This window comes from Panthera tigris, chromosome D1, assembly GCF_018350195.1.
Source record: "Panthera tigris isolate Pti1 chromosome D1, P.tigris_Pti1_mat1.1, whole genome shotgun sequence".
Taxonomy (NCBI): Eukaryota; Metazoa; Chordata; class Mammalia; order Carnivora; family Felidae; genus Panthera; species Panthera tigris.
The window spans coordinates 43479156-43496453 of NC_056669.1; the positions used below are offsets into that span (position 1 = coordinate 43479156).

The window sequence follows — 17298 nt, forward strand, 5'->3', positions numbered from 1 at the left end:
CAGCCAGGAGATTGGGACACAGTACTAATCTGATAATGATGGAGGTCTAGTCGCCCCAACCAGCCTTTCTTTCTTCTCTCTCTCTCTCTCTCTCTCTCTCTCTTCCTCTCTCTCCCTCTCCCTCTCTCTCTTTCTATTTCATTTTGTTAAATTTTCTTTCTTGCTGTTTAAATGGAGTATACTGATTATTGCCTAAAAGTTTTCTGCCCTATTCCTTGACTTTTGGCTACAAAGAGCAAGTTTTTGTTGCTTTTTAGTTTGTTTTTGTCTTTGTCTAAACCTCTTGCTATTTTCAGGCTTCTTCAGCAATAGATCTTGGATATATGAGGTGAAAAGAAAGCACAAGGGACTCAGTAACATGGTCAAGAGGTCCCAGGGTCTCTAGCTAGTCTGCCTTATCTTCACCATTCATATTATTCTGTTTTATATACATATACAGAGATTTAAGTTGTACTTAGAGAGAGGAATAGAGAAATGTATATCTACTCCACTTTCCCATAAGTGGAAGTCTATGTACTTTTTTTTGTTTATTGACTGTCATTCTTCTGTATTTTTGGCCATCTAAAAAATCCATTGTTTTTGCACAAAGATTTCTTCTAACATACCCACTCAGAGTGGAGTGACTAGTGTTGGACCAGATAACAGAAGCAGGATTGGGAGTGTACCTCCCAATCAGTGACCAAAGTTCTGCTATGTCTTTGGTAAACTAGAGAAGCCAGAATGGGACATACATATGTCATACTTCTGCTACAGTCTGAAGTATGATAATTATCTAAGAGGAGAAGCACTTGTGCCATTGTTTGTGTTGAGAACTGAAATAACCATGTTTTTTAGGGAATCCATTTCTACTGGAATGTACAATTGTGAAACAAACTATGGTTATTCAGACTTAAGCATTTGGCAGACATTTTCTTGATATTGAACTAAATAAGTATGTCACTTAAAAGAAAACAACTTCTGATATTTTTTGCCAATGATACAATTTGAGCTTTCAAGCAAAAATAGAATTTTGAAAATTTTGATTCCATCACTATAAGCTCAAGAGCTTCTGAATACTTTAAGACATTTCTGATGAGATTATTGGTGGTACTAATGAATGTGATTTTTTTGATATTATGTAATGAGATATTTGAAAATTTGACAGATCTACAGGTCTCAGCGAACCAATATTTTGAAAATGACCTATGATTGATATTACAAAATAAATAGGATGAAAAATCCACTCACGATGTAAGAGAGATTTGAGTAGAATGTAACGTAACAAGTACAAAAACTTCATTTATATGGTTTCCGATTTGACAGCGCAACTCAGCTTTTAAGAAATTACCACTTGTTGAGTTTTAGTATACAAAAATAGATCTGCAATTATCAGAAAATGTTTTTAAAAATACTTCTCCTTATTCTAATTTTATATCTGTGTGAGGCTGAGTTTTCTTCATTTTACAACTAAACTCCATGTGATACTACTGTTGAGTATAGAAATAGACATATAATCCAGATGTCTTTTTTTCACAAAAATATAAAGCAATGCCATGTTACTTTCTATTTTTATAAAATATATTTAATTATGTTACTTATATGAATGTAATGAGTAAAAAATTTTGTTATTTTAATGAATAAATAAATGTTTTCAAATTTTTCTTAGTCTTAGTTTTAAAAATGGTAAGTAGAAATAAATATAACCCACATTAACAAAATCTTATTGGAATTCTCCATATTTTGTATGAGTTGTAAATAGATACTGCAGCCAAAATATTTTAGATAGCAAAGCAGTCCTACGTGAGACATAGTTACTTTGTCTTTGGTATGTTGAAGTCTCTCAACTCATATTTGTTAGATAAATAAAGGTATAAAAATAGAATACACCTAGAACAGGTGAATTATTATTTTGCTCCTTAAAGATCTTCTGGGACCTTAAATGGAAAATAAGATTATCCTTTAGCAAACAGCCATTTTCTCCAGCAGTGAATCCAAATGATGAAAAAATAAATAAAATCTCTCTATTATGAATAAATACATTTAATGAAGACTAATAACCTTGCTAAATTATAAGGGAAGTTGGGATAACTATTTAAGATTACAAATATGGGAGTAGGGAAAAGGAAACATTTCCTATGTATATAGTAGAAGCTAGATGTGTGTACATTCTCACAGTGCCTAAATAGGTAATTATTAAATACACTTTTAAAACAAGGAAGAAGATGCTAGTAATGTTAAAACTGATACTAAAACGTATTGCCATATTCTTTCAAAATCAGTGTCTCAATCTACTTTATAGGGCCCTGCCCCAATCTGGGAAATTCTTCTCTCTCTTTCTCCACTGTAGCTTTCCAATGGCGTTTGCCAGTACATAATACCAGCACCTCTTAATTCATAGCAAAGATGACACATGCCTTAAATAAATTACTTTACTTTCTCAATATTCACATTTGACAAGGACAATTTGCATTCCAGTACAACTAGTTGGAGGGAGTAGAAACAGAAGAATCATTCAAAACTATATAAATATATAGGGGCCAAAATGCTAATTTTTTTTTCGTTTCTTTTCTTTTCTTTTCTTTCTTTTTTTTTTTTACAGAGAGATCTCTAAGATTATCACAGTTGTTGCTAAAAGTTTACTGAGCATCAAGCAATAATATCCCCAAACTCTAAATTATTCTGTTTTTAAGGTTTTGTTTCCTGAAAAAAATAAAATAAAATAAAACTGTGAGTTTCTACTACCCAAATGTCTGAACAATGTCATTAAGCCTAAAGAAATCTATGTCCACAAAATTTAAAATGCCCCCTAATATTCAAAAAGTCAGTTTCTAATAAGTGATCACTGCATCCTGGTTGGAGAGTTTCTAATGGCCAGATAAAATGCTTTGGAAAACAAGGCACTGATAAAGAATTTAACAGGCATTTCATATATAGGGATTATGCTTGACTTGTTTTTTGTGAACCTAGTACACAAGTATTAACTCTTCCCTGAGCATGACTTCTGCCTTGGATCTCTTAAAACGTATGTATATAGCAGTCCCTTATTTTATTTCAGGCTTTTTAAAAGGTAATGTTATATCCTGGTTAAAGAAGCACATTCAAAGCAAACCCACTTGGAAAGTTATACACAGGATACTTGTCTGAATTTCCTACATTTATTAGAACGGTCCTATTTTCCTTGCAAACTTGAGGTGAGGAGAAAAGAGGCTATCCTTTGAGCCAAATGAGTTGAATCAGTTCATTCAACTGGAAGGAGACACATTGATTCCTAAACTCACTGGAATAACTACTTAAAATAATGCTTTAATCAGTGAATAATAAACATCAGAGGGCTGTTGTGAGGATTAAATCATCTAACATGTGAGAAATGAGATTGTCTGGCACACAGAGATTTTTTAATGGTATTATTATGATCAGGAATATTGCCTAATCAGAATACCAACAAGGTTGCCAAGGTGGTAATTCTGGGGAATTAAATAATCCAGGCTTGGAAAAGTTTTCTTGGTCTGAGTTCCTTAAAACCTTTCACCTCTGTTCGAAGTCAGTGAACACCAATCTATACCAAGCTCTTCAGCTTTCTGATCCCCCAGAATGGGTAAAGATGTGCCCGAGAGGCCTGGAGCCTTCCTATCACTAGAATGTCCCACTCCACTGAAATGATCTCTTTGGCATTAAGATTTACACAGTTAGTCTCAATGGAATTTAGTTGTTGAGTCTGTGTAATCATTTCCGGATGTCCTAATAAAGTCCATTTCTCAAGCAGAGACTGAAAACTAGGTCATTCTCTGAGACTTCAGTGTGACTGGCTGCTGGTCTTTCTCTTCAAATATGCAGTTATAAAACATCATTCAAAATTTCAAAACTTCCATTTTCTTTTATTAAAGCCCAGAGCTTATTTTTTACTTTCTTGAACTGCTGAAGTCCCAGCAAATGAAGAGGTGATATACTTCCCAGGGATGTGTCTGGCAGTCACAAAAAAATAGAAAGGGTTGAAAGGCTGCTGGAAAGGAAAGTTCTGGATAATCACAATAGCATTTATTTTAGAAGAGCCATCATAAGAAGATAAACTATATTTTTTAATGGTGTATAGATTGAGAAGCCAAAACAAGGACTAATTATGAAAAATCAGTGGGAGATGTTTTAGAACCATCCTCAATATGCTGTGCACCTGTCTCACATATGGTTACCAAGAGCTCCTGATACTCTATACTCTAGAGTATAAAAAAGTTGCTCTACTCTAACCAACTCATCTCCATCTCAGTCTCTATACCTGAAAACAAGCCATCACCATCCATCATCCCCCCAACAGCATTTTGCTAAGGCTGCTGGCTTCATACCTTGCTGACATATAGAGAAGATCATGTTAACTTCCTGCTGGCCTCTCCTGACCACATTGTTTATAGCAATGTTTCACAAAACAAGGTATGTAGATGTATTCTTTTTTTTTTTTAATTTTTTTTTAACATTTATTTATTTTTGAGACAGAGAGAGACAGAGCATGAACGGGGAGGGGCAGAGAGAGAGGGAGACACAGAATCCGAAGCAGGCTCCAGGCTCTGAGCCATCAGCCCAGAGCCCGACGTGGGGCTCGAACTCACAGACCATGAGATCGTGACCTGAGCTGAAGTCGGATGCTTAACCGACTGAGCCACCCAGGCGCCCCGATGTATTCTTAAAGATAGGAACATTATATCATGAGTTTTAAACTTTGGGTTTTCAAATATATCTCTTTTACAGGGAAGCTATAAGAGACATTTACTTGGAACAAACTTTAGTTTCTTAATTTCCCTACGAATCTGTGGGCATATTTTTAGAGGTGTATAAATTTTTTTCCTCCAGAGAAGATTGAGAAACAAAGGTATACATGATGTATTCTAAACCCTTTATACTTCTTATTTCCCATTTCAAAGTTAATATTTTAGCCATATACAACTTCTTATTTTTTTTGGTAACTAATTTCACACTTTCACACCTCTGTTCCACTGCACATGTTGTTCCCTCTGCTGGAAATGCCTTTTCTCTTCTCTTCTTGGTGAATAATTATTGATATTTCAAGATCTAGGGGTTTTTTTTTTGTCTTCTAAGGAAATATTTCTGGTTTATCTTTGGTTCCTACCTCACTGCATACTATCATATTGTGTTTTCCCCATGTATTCATATGGCGTTTCCTCATTAGATAGTAAGCTCCTTGAGGTCAGAAACTATGTAATTGTCATCTTTGCATGTCTTTGTATGTCCATAATTTACTATAGTACCAGGATCATAGAGGGCTCTTTAAATGGAATAAAACTAGGTTTTTTCCATCAACCTGGAACTTTTTTTCTCCCACATGTGGTAGGTTAGTCCCTGTCTTTGAATTAGCCGCATAAGGATATTGTCATAGTGGCATCTCAGCACAGTATGGGATGTTGGAGTGAATACGCAGAGAATTGTCTTTCATCTGTACATTTTTATGATCCTAAGTTGTGCTTAGGGTTGTGAACACAACTTTAAGTTAGAATTGTTTCTTGTTCTTGTGCCTTCCTCTCTTTTGGGTAACAGGAGCTGTCCTTTCCCTTGTCCCCTTGTTTTTGGGAATCCCCTGAAAAGGTATTTATCTCAAGAAATGCTATCTCTGGGTCTATATCAACAATATTTTCCCACCTTTCTCCCTCTTTATTTTTCTACTACATCTAGCCCATCATGACCTATTTTCTCAGGAGTCAGTCTATACTTAGTTTCTAAGCTGATTGTCAGAAAAACTAATCAGTGATAACTGAGTTGTCAACAACTAATCCAAGTTTAACATAATTAATTATCGCTGCCATTTTTTGAAGAAATATCATAAGTTCCTTACATGTATTTTATCATTATCCTTACACAAACCCCATACATTATTATTCATAGCTACATTGTAAAGATGATGAAACTAAAGCCCAGAAGTAAAATAACTTATTCAAAATAGTATGTCTAGGAAGTGGTGGGGTTTGGATCAAATTCCAGTCAGTTTGATTGCTTTTAACCACTTTGCTAAACTGTTGGTTCTCCTTTAGCCCCCAACACACATACCACTGCCAGTTTTGCATTAGCACTATTATGAACCTTGAAGTACAAGACACGATGGGCAGATATTTGGACATGAGAAGATCCTTCTTTGAATCTAATAGTCCATATAGCATGGGGATGAACTTTTTAGCCAAATCTGAAGACTGCCTTTTATAATGCAGACTTATTTGTCTTTGCGTTTTCTAGGAACATGAATCTCTTTTACACAATTCACAAGTGGTACATTTTCAATATTTTTTTTAGCACTTATATCTAGGAAGAAAGCTGAGGTAACATAAACTACTTCAGTAGTTGAAAACACAACAGTTCCTCCATCCCAGGACTGGCTGCAAGAATTTGTTCAATGGGATGGAAATTACACACATCTCAAAAAGCTAATAATAATCAAAGGGCAGCAATAACCATGGGGTTCAATAAAAACCAACAATTCCATTCCACCTGTGTTTACTGACAGAGCAGAATGCAGTAGTTGTCTTTGCTCCTGCTTCTCCAGTCCTGTTCTCCTCACAGCCATACTCACTTGAGCTCCAGTCCTGCTCTCCTCACAGCTATACTCACTTGAGCACTCCTTGCAAGCCCAGACATCCCACATCCTTCCCTATCCTGGTTTCAAAATGTGTCCAGTGAGCAAAACTTACTCCCAGATCTTTGTTTCTTATATCCTTGCCCACTGAAAGTAACCATTGTTTCTAAAGAAATATGACTGATTCTAAGCCTGAGGGAGTATGGTACAAGATGATTCTAGAATACATTTCTATACCAGAAAGAAAGAAAATGCCAAAAACAATAGTGGGGATGTGAAACAGAGGCATAAGAGCCAGCTTAAGGCGTGCCCATGGGTGAAATCTGGGACCATTTGAGCATAGAGATAATTATGCACCTTGATTAATTATATATTATTGAAAACAAATTGAAAGTCTTTACTTCATACCATAGATATATTGATATCAGTATACAGTTGATAGGAAGGAAAAGGAAGGAGGAAGGAGGAAGGAAAGAAGGAAGGGAAGAAGGGAGGAAAAAAGGGTGGCTCTTGCTAACAGTAGAGTCCTAAGTGCTGACTAATAAATGTAAAGGGAGTGCTGAAGATGGAAAGTCATCATTTTGTAACCACCAATGGAGGGTAACTTCAGGAGAAAGCAGAATATTTGCATTATATTAAAAATGTCCCCATGTAGTCAATTTATTATACTGAAAGAGAAAAATTAGTAATTATAGAGTGGAGAAATTGGACCACACCTGGAGCAGATGATCAAATTAATATCACCATTGTGAGACAGATGGTTGCCCTGTGCCTCCAGATGTGACACCCTCTTAGAAAGATGCAAAGTCACCTTTGTAGAATTATGGATAATAATGTATTTCCTGGATCCAATCATGAGGAAATATAAGACAAACTCAAAACAAGGAAATTTTATTTAAAAATGGAGGAAGGGACTGCATTCCCCCCAAATGTCAGTCTTATTTAAAAAATCTGTAGAAAATATTTCAAAGTGAAGGCTAAGGAGACATGACAACCTAAATGTTAACTGCCCCTACACTGGATCTTGTTACAGAGAAAAAAAATTTCTGTAAAGGATATTATTAGGCCTATTGGAAAAAAATTGGAAACATTAGATTAGAATAAAGCATTATATAAATATAGAATTTACTAAAGTTAATAACTGGTCTGTGGCTATGTAAGAGAATATTCCTACTCTATGGAAAAATACACCGACAAATCCAGGGGTAAAGTGTTCTTATTTATACAACTCACCTTCAAGTGGTTGAGATTGGGAGAGAGAGAAAGAAAACAAGATATAATGTAAACAGTAAGTGCATGTAAGTATATGTGTGTCTTTTGTACTGTTTTATTGCTGTAATTTTTCTGTAGGCTTAAAATTATTTCTGAATAAAAGTTTAAAGAAAAGTGTAAAAAAAATGTGCCCTTGATCAGGGAACATCTTTGCTGATAGCTCAGATCAACATTTTCTAAGATTTCCCCACTGGTATGTTGGCAACATACAATGTGGATAAATAACTAAGTGGTAGGTTATGCAATTTGAAGTGCCTTAGGTTTTATTTTTGTACTCAGTTATCAACTTATCAAACACCTATTATGTGCCAGATAACGTGCTGTGATATGCTTTTTTTTCTCCTCCTCAAGAAAGCATACTAGACTAGATGTGAAAGAGAATAAAATACTGCAAAAAATAAAATAATTCACAACCATAATTTATTAATAGCAGTAAATTCTTTGTGTAAACTTGATGTTCTGCACTTACCTCTGTGCATTAGAAACTCATTTAGAAGCCACTATCTGAGTTGACACAGCTCAAGCCACTTTCTTTTTCAGACTTGAGACCCAGAAAAGTTTCACTCCCCTACCTTATTTCTGGGACCAGCCCATGTTCCTTAGTGACAAAGTTCCATGCTTTCTCACTGCTAGGAAATCTGCCTGAAAAATGTATACAGTACCTCTGTTCCGTTAAGGATGCAGCCTGACTATGCAGTGTCATTAAGACAGAATTTGTAGTTTTGATTTGTATTTCCCTGATGATGAGCGATGTTGAGCATTTTTTCATGGGTTGGTTGGCCATCTGGATGTCTTCTTTGGAGAAGTGTCTATTCATGTCTTTTTCCCATTTCTTCAGTAGATTATTTGTTTTTTGGGTGTTGAGTTTGATAAATTCTTTATAAATTTTGGATACTAACCCTTTATCTGATATGTCATTTGCAAATATCTTCTCCCATTCCATCAGTTGCCTTTCATCATCAGGGAAATACAAATCAAAACCACAATGAGATACCACCTCACACCTGTCAGAATGACTAACATTAACAACTCCGGTAACAACAGATGTTGTCAAGGATGCGGAGAAAGAGGATCTCTTTTGCACTGCTTGATGGGAATGGAAACTGGTTCAGCCACTCTGGAAAACAGTAGGGAGGTTCCTCAAAAAATTAAAAATAGAACTACTCTGCGATCCAGCAGTTGCACTACTAAGTATTTATCCAAGGGATACAGGTTGCTGTTTCGAAGGGGCACAAGCACCCCAGTGTTTATAGCAACACTATCAACAATAGCCAAAGTATGGAAAGAGTCCAAATGTCCATCGATGAATGAATGGTTAAAGAAGATGTGGTAATATATATACAATGGAGTATAACTCAGCAATCAAAAAGAATGAAATCTTGCCATTTACAACAATGTGGATGGAATTAGAGGGTATTATGCTAAGCAAAATCAGTCAGTCAGAGAGAGACAAATAGATGACTTCACTCATATGAGGACTGTAAGATACAGAACAGATGAATATAAGGGAAGGGAAGCAAAAATAATATAAAAGCAGGGAGGGAGATGAAACATAAGAGACTCTTCAATATGGAAAATAAACAGAGGGTTACTGGAAGGGTTGTGGGGGGACGGGCTAAATGGGTAAGGGGCATTAAGGAATCTATGCCTGAAATTATTGTTGCACTATATGCTAACTAACTTGGATGTAAATTTAAAAAAGAAAAAAGAAAAAAAAATTGTAGTCCTGTTGTTAACCTCTGGCAAAGTCCAATGGGACACCCAATCCTCCCAAATGGTGACTGCCAGCTTGTGTGTGAACCTTTGTCCCTTGTGTGTACCCCTTTGTCCCAGCATATAGTCTCTTAGACACCTTGAAACCATGCACTGTCTTCTTATATTATTGAAGGTACAGCTTGATATGTTTATGGCTCACCCTCAAGAAACTCTCAATCCACTCTGGGTCATCAGAATACAATGGAAAGGACTCTGAGATCTTGGCACTTGACAATTTTCAGAACAGGTTTAGCTCTGTCACTTAATGAATGAGTGGTTATAGCCAAGTCATATAAAATCTCTAGTCCTGTTTCCTCTCTTTAAACTAGAAATAATGGTGCTATCTTCCTCAGAGGATGGTTGTAAGAAGTGAGATAGTGCTATACAAAATGTTTGACATGGTGCCTTGCAAATAGTGATTAGAAGGAAAATGTTAATCATTAATATTACTTTCGGAAGATAAACATAATTTTTATTTTAATGGCTAGAAGGAGAATTCCTCTTTAGGGTGATATACTTCTTGTTTAAATTGCTTCTTGGGGAGAGCAAGGCCCTGAGGTTGTGGATTAGAAGGAAACAGGGATATGAAAGACACAGTAAAATTATTCTGTATAGTTGAGCAACAGAAGTTGGATAAAACAACCATTACAATGACAAGAAAATAAGACAAAAAGGTTAAGACAAGGGACGCCTGGGTGGATTAGTAGGTTAAGCACCCGACTCTTGATTTCAGCTCAGTTCATGATCTCAGGATTGTGAGATCGAACCCTATGTTGGGCTTTACACTGAGTATGGTGCCTGCTTAAGATTCTCCCTCTCCATCTCTCTCTCTGTGCCCCTCCCCCACTTATTCTCCTTATCTCTCTCTCTCTTTCTCTCTCTCTCAAAAAAATAACTTAAAAAAAGTTAAAAGTAAAGAAAGGAGAGGAAGATTTATTTACATGGTAGTGTGCCAAAGAGTTTTTTAAGAGGTGGACTGTTTAATGTTGAGTTGTCAACATTGCTACAAGTTGGCCACCTGTCTTCCCAAAACTCCTATTAAATCTATGACTTAAGTGAATGTTCCTGGCTGGTTAGTTGGTTTTTGTTTGTTTTTTATAGTTTGTTTCCATAATGCATATTGAAGTGAAAAAAGTGGGTTTCATGACTGGGACAGCATTGAGCAGAGAGGAATGAAAAAGTGCTGAAGGAAAGAGCAAGCAAGACTGAGAACTTTGTAGGAAAAGGACCTAGAAGAACCTCTGAGAAGGAATCTCTGACAAAGTACAAAAATTTTAAGGGGTAGTGGGATGGCGACTTAACCTGACATATAGGTTTTATCCTTATTAGAGGTAAGAGAATGGACTTGCCTCAATGAGCCTCATTCCCAAAGTATTTTAAAGTAGATAAAATACTAAGACTTGCAAAATATGATAGATCCACAGTCTTTTATCTATAATTCCAAAATACAAAATGGTCTGACAATGTTTCGTTTAGCACCAATACTCTGTTAGTGAAGAAACTTGACCTTAGTCACCCTGAGGCTGCCAACCATCTTTCTTTATTGCCATGGTGGGTGTATTCTTACATCTCGCTGAAGAGTTATATGTGTTGGATTATGGTGTGCTGCTCAGACTCTGTGAGGATTATTGGCCACATAGGCAATATGCCAATTTCCTTATTCAGAAAATTCTGCCTTCTTAAACATATCTGGGACCAGGGTTTTGGGTAAGAGATTCTAAACATGATTCAGAAAAACAGAAGAAATTTTAAATGAGTGATAAAAGGGAGTTACCTTCCAGTGTATTCCTAAAGCTGAAATTGGCAGCTTTATCCATGGAATCCGATTCGTATTGTGTCAGACTTAGGCAAAATTCCACATCAGCAGAGGAGGGGAGCCTCGGGGTCCTGGCTTTATCGTGGTTTCCGGGATTGCGCAGTAATGGTCCCTCTGGAGTTCCATCACATAAAGCCTGATGGCTATTGTACTCCTCCAATCGGGTACAGATGATCTACACAAAAACCTTTATGTTAAAGGAGTTGTGGCTAGAGATTATCATCAAGAGGTTCATATTTTTAAGTAAACTGTTGACAGGCATCTGGGTGGCTCAGTCAGTTAAGCGTCTGACTTCAGCTCAGGTCATGATCTCGCAGTTTTTGGCTTCGAGCCCCTCATAGGGCTCTGTGCTGACATCTCAGAGTCTGGACCCTGCTTTAGATTCTGTGTCTCCCTCTCTCTCTGCCCCTCTACTGCCCACACTGTGTGTGTGTCTCTCTCTCAAAAATAAATAAACATTAAAAAAATTAAACTGTTGAAGGAAGCAGCCCATCTGAGGGTTGCAGGGCAGCGTAAGCAGTAAAAGTTAAAATCTAGAACAGACTTCTAGTCTTGCATCTAATTAAGAAAATGAGTCAAATTTCCTATGTCTCATCTATAAAATGGGGATACTAATAACTACTGCATATAATTTTGTCAAATATTTATTTGATGAGAAAATTATTTTGACAAACATCTGTTAACATCCATTGTGTGACTTTGCCAGTTGTGTGCCCATGAAGCTAGCCCTGGTACTGAGTCACATCTGTGCCATCACTTGTTTTCTCTGTTTATATGTCTTCTCTTTTGGCTCTAACAAGTTTCATGGCTTACATGGCAAATACATGATACTACTCTGAACTCTGAACTTTGTTTATCCATCTTGGACTTTTTATTTCAGTGTTATCTCACACATATCTCAAATGGAACATTTAAAATCCAAAAATTTGTTCCTCTCTCTACGTTTCTTATCACACCAACCATCCTGCTGCTCAAACCAGAAGCCCATGAATCATAATTTTTAACCTGGAGAGTAACTGGTGAGTTTTCATTTGTATTTTATTCTTATGTCTTTCACATTGAGATCATTAACCAATTGTTTCAATTCTACCTCTAGACTATAGCTTGAATATGGGAATTGCTCTTCAATTTGCTTACAAATTGTGTGATCTGACTGCCAAAGTCAGATTGGCTACCCTTCTCTGGGCATTACTTGGGCTTCTCCATGCTGTGACTTTGTTCATGCCTAAGCACACTCACTCCTTGCCATGGGTCTGGTGTCTGACCTCATCCTCAAGGCTGAGGCAATATTACAGAAAAAACAGACATGAGGCACCTGGGTGGCTCAGTCAGTTAAGCATCCAATTCCTGATTTTGGCTCAGGTCATCATCTCATGGTTAGTGAGTTTGAGCCCCACATAGGGCTCTGCATTGACAGTGCGGAGCTTGCTTGGGATTCTCTCTCTTTCTCTCTCTCTTTCTCTCCCTCTCTCTGTCCCTCCCCTGCTCATGCTTTCTCTCTCTCTCTCTCAACATAAATAAAACTTCAAAAAGAAAAAAGAAAAAAGACACTGTCAACCCTGACTTCAAAAGAATTCAAAAGAATCTGACTCTTGGGGCTCCTGGGTGGCTCAGTTGGTTAAGTGTCTGACTTCGGCTCAGGTCATGATCTCATGGTTTGTGATTGTGAGTTTGAGCCCCACGTCGGGCTTTGTGCTGACAGCTCAGAGCCTGGAGCCTGCTTCTAATTCTGTGTCTCCCTCTCTCTCTGCCCCTCCTCCACTTGTGCTCTGTCTCTATAAAAAATAAATAAATGTAAAAAAATAAAATAAAATAATCTGACTCTAAATATGAAGAATTTTTATGAATCCTTCATTGAATTATTTTGTGTATAGTTTCATTTATATCTAGGCAGAAAAATAAGCTATGATAAAAAATAATTCACTAAATAAGTTAAAAGGTGCTCTTTCAGTATAAATGTAAAATAAAAATTCTAAATGATTAAAAATATCACATCATAATTTAATAGGCATTTATTTTTTTGTCTCAATACTATATAAATTATTCATCTTAAAATCATTGATGCCTTAGATTTGGTGAGAGCATGAACTAAATAGCAAGATATCAATCCTAATTCAAAACAAACATGAAGGAGAAACCACCCTGCCATCACTGATGGTTCATAACAAGCACATCCTTCCACAGGATGCCTGTGCCCACTGAGTAGGTAAGATTATTTGCCAAATTTAGACTCCATTTACTTTACACTCCCTTAATAAACAATATCATCTCCTTTAGAAAATGTGATCTCCACGAGGACAACTTTATTATTGTTGTCGTTATCATTATGAATCACACAACCTAGAACAGAGGCTCAATAAATTTGATGGATGAATAAACAAATCAATGGATGAACCAATGAATCTTCAACTATACACGTTAAACACCCTTTTACCCTCGTTCTGTTGATACCGACCTCTGCCCTAGAAGATATTTTTTTAAATATATCATTTTTATTAAGTGTGTATTTGGCCCTATTATGTTCCACACCATGAGGAAGGCATCTCTGTGTACATTTTTAAAACTTCACACAACTACTTCATAGATTTATATGATTTTATCCCTACTTTAATGATGAGGAAGCTGAGTCTAAGTGTGGGAGAGTACAAAAGTATCATCTAAAATCCTGTCTTATGGGGCACCTGGGTGGCTCAGACAGCTGGGTGACCAACTCTCGATTTTGGCTTAGGGCCTGTAGTCTCTTGGTTTGTGAGACTGAGCCCTGTGAAGCCTGATGCAGGCAATATTTTAGAAGTGAAAAGCCTTCCTGGTCACTTGTTTGCACCACAGTTAAAAATAATCCAGACAGTCAGTCTCCTGCTCCAGTGAGCTTGCAATCTATAGAAACGTAAAGGCAAATTAAACTACCATGAGCTAGAACTGAAGGAGCCATGCCTCCTAGGAATGGCTGCTACTGTGTTAAATAGAGACACTTCGAAAAGCTTTTAATTTTTGGTTACTAAGACATCACTTATGAATTGAAGCGTTATATGTTGGAAAATAATTGGACTCCAAAGTTAGGTAGGTAGGGGCTTCAGTTCTGGCTCTGCTGCTTACTAGCAATGTGTCAATGAGCATGTTATTTAGACTTGCTAATTTTCTCAACTGTAACATGAAATCATACTAAATGTAACAGGAAATAAAAATATATAACATATTAACGTATAATTCATATATATTATATTAATAATGGAATAAAATAATAATAGGAAGCAGCAGTTTTTTTTACCCAGAAAATGTCAGCTTCTGGTTTTCCTCACACTTTACAACATTCCTCAATCCTTTTATCCACGCATAATTGAGAAATAGATCTGTTGGGTAACTTGTCTAAGGTCTTATGATATTTAAAGCCAGAGCTAGAACATTAATCCACAGTCCGGATTCCAAATTTATATATCCACTACATTTATTACTGCCTGTAAGTGGCTTAGGAGTGGTTGACTAAAGCTAACTTAACTTTTGCATTGATTATAATATATTGCATTCCTTTATAATGTTGATTAGACATCACGGCAGGTACATAAACAAAATCATATACATCCATGTTTGAATAATAAACCATCTCAAGATATTTTCAAAAGATCCTACTGCCTCAAAGACTCCTACAGCTGACTCGTTTAAATTAGAGAGGTTTGAATGGAACTATTTTTGCTGAAATGCCAACTGTCAAGTGACTAAGTGCTCAGATGACTGGATGTATTAGTAACGAGGAGGAAATCTACCCTGGTTCCAGAAATAATTTGAAAAACTTAATCCCAAATTATCATCTTTATATTTGATACAGGAGGAGAGGCAGGGAGGAGAAACTGTTAGCACAATGGTTAGGATCATGGAGATTATAGTCAGACATGCTTTCCAATATTGACTATTATTAGCTACATGACCTTGTGCAAATTACTTAAGCTCTCTTGAGTATTACGGTTTTTCATATGCACATGGGGATTATTACAACTTTTTAGGAAGGATCAAATAATTTAACATATGCAAAGCACTAAGTATACAGTTTCAGGTATAGAGTGTTTAATGACAGCTCTTATATTATTATTGAATACAAGACCGTTGGGTAGGCCCCAAATTGTTTTTAACTGTGGTTCTATAACACTTACTGAATATTCATTGTTGTAATAACTAACATGGATATATCATATAAATATATAATAATAATTACCACACGTGGAACTCAAAGAATATGTCAGATACTAAACCAGTCATTTTACATGAACAGATTCCACTGAATCCCTCTACAATAATGCTTTATGATATATTATTCTTTTTTTTTTTTTTTTTTTGAGAGAGAGAGGTCATAAGTGACCAAAGGGAAAAGAGAGAGAGAGAGAGAGGGAGACAGAGAATCCCACAAGGGGCAGAGAAAGAGAAGCGGGGCTCACCCGAAGCAGGGCTTGAGCTCATGAACTGTGAGATCATGACCTGAGTTGAAGTCCGATGCTTAACTGACTGAGCCACCCAGTCGCCCCAAGATATATTATTCTAATTTTAAAGAAAAAAGGGTCCTAGAATAATTAAGTAACTTGTCCGTGATCTTGTAGCTGAGATACAAAAGTAACAAAACGCTATTTTGCTTTCTGTTGAGAAAAGCCAATGGTCAAAGACTCTAAATAACTTGCACAACATCATCTAGTAAGTGGCAGAGGCAGAGTCTGATAAGTGGCAGAGATCCTCTGATGAGGAACTTGTTCTTTTTCTATTTCAACACAGGTGATTGGTAGCATATGATGGGGGAAAAAATCAAGTGTCCCAAGTCAAATGAAAAAAGAGAGACAGAAAGAACAAACAGAACAAACAGATTAATGGAGGTGAATCTAGATAGTGTTCTCTTAAACTTAAATAGCAATAAACTATCAGTTATTAAAAGCTTTCAGGAGCAAAGATTCTATTAGGGCATTAGAAGTTTATGGGGGTGGGGGGGTGGGAAGAAAGTAAACCATATGACATTCCACAGAATCTTTTCCATAAAGAAAAAAGAGAAGCTGTTATTTCACTGAGCTGTTGCCATGGTTACCTAAAACCCATGACTCTCTGCTGAAATGTGACTTATTTTTTTTTTTCTTCCCACTGTTTCCTTCCATGTGATGTGCTTTTCACCTGATGAGTGAATTCCCTGGCCACATTTCACTCGCATTTATCGTCTAGGAAATATTTGGTTTTTCTCTGTATTTTGATACATCATGACAGTTATTCCTGATCTACCTTTCGTTTTTTATGGCTGGTCTATCTGCTGCTTGCCTAACATTGGATCTAATTGTGTTGAGCACAGGTATTTATACTTTAATGTTATTAAGGAACCCCCCCATCTCCAAATATATTGGACTGTTTTAGCTGATGACAAACATGCTTCTACATTAAAAGCTCTTGTCATTAAAGAAATAAATGAAAAAAATACATATACACAAAAGACATAAATTCTGAATATAAGAAAAATACTTTTCTAAAAATACTAACAACAATTAATATATTATTTTATGTAATGGGAAACTCAATCTCTCTTAAATAATACTCTGTAACTTGCTTGATCTCCTCTATTGTATGCTCTTTCTTCTTCTTCTTCTTTTTTTTTTTTTTTGCATGAATTCATATAAACATACATACAGAAGCCCAGAAAGAACTACATAAAATGTTTTATTCTACACTTTGAGTGAATCACTGCTTATCTTGCATTGTTGTGTCCTTGACCTTGATGATCCAGTGCTATAAAGAAGTATGGTCTAAGGTTCTAGAAATCCAGGCATGCAGAGTTTAATTTTTAATCCATGTTATTTTTAGAGCTAACATTTCTATGACTTTTAATTTTGTTCAACATACATTTTTAAAGTCCATTTTATGTATATATCATGGTTCTGCGCTCTGTGGA

The 17298-nt window shown here is 36.2% G+C and overlaps 1 protein-coding gene across 2 annotated transcripts in view; it reads right to left on the reverse strand.

The window, feature by feature from the left end:
• The window catches only part of TYR (tyrosinase), a 105000-nt gene that overhangs the window by 83148 nt on the left and 4554 nt on the right, over positions 1-17298 (reverse strand). For both annotated transcript variants that reach the window (XM_007079004.3, XM_042958471.1), the window contains exon 2: positions 11349-11565. In XM_007079004.3, coding sequence (XP_007079066.1) covers positions 11349-11565 — 217 coding nt within the window. The remainder of the gene's footprint in view (positions 1-11348; positions 11566-17298) is intronic.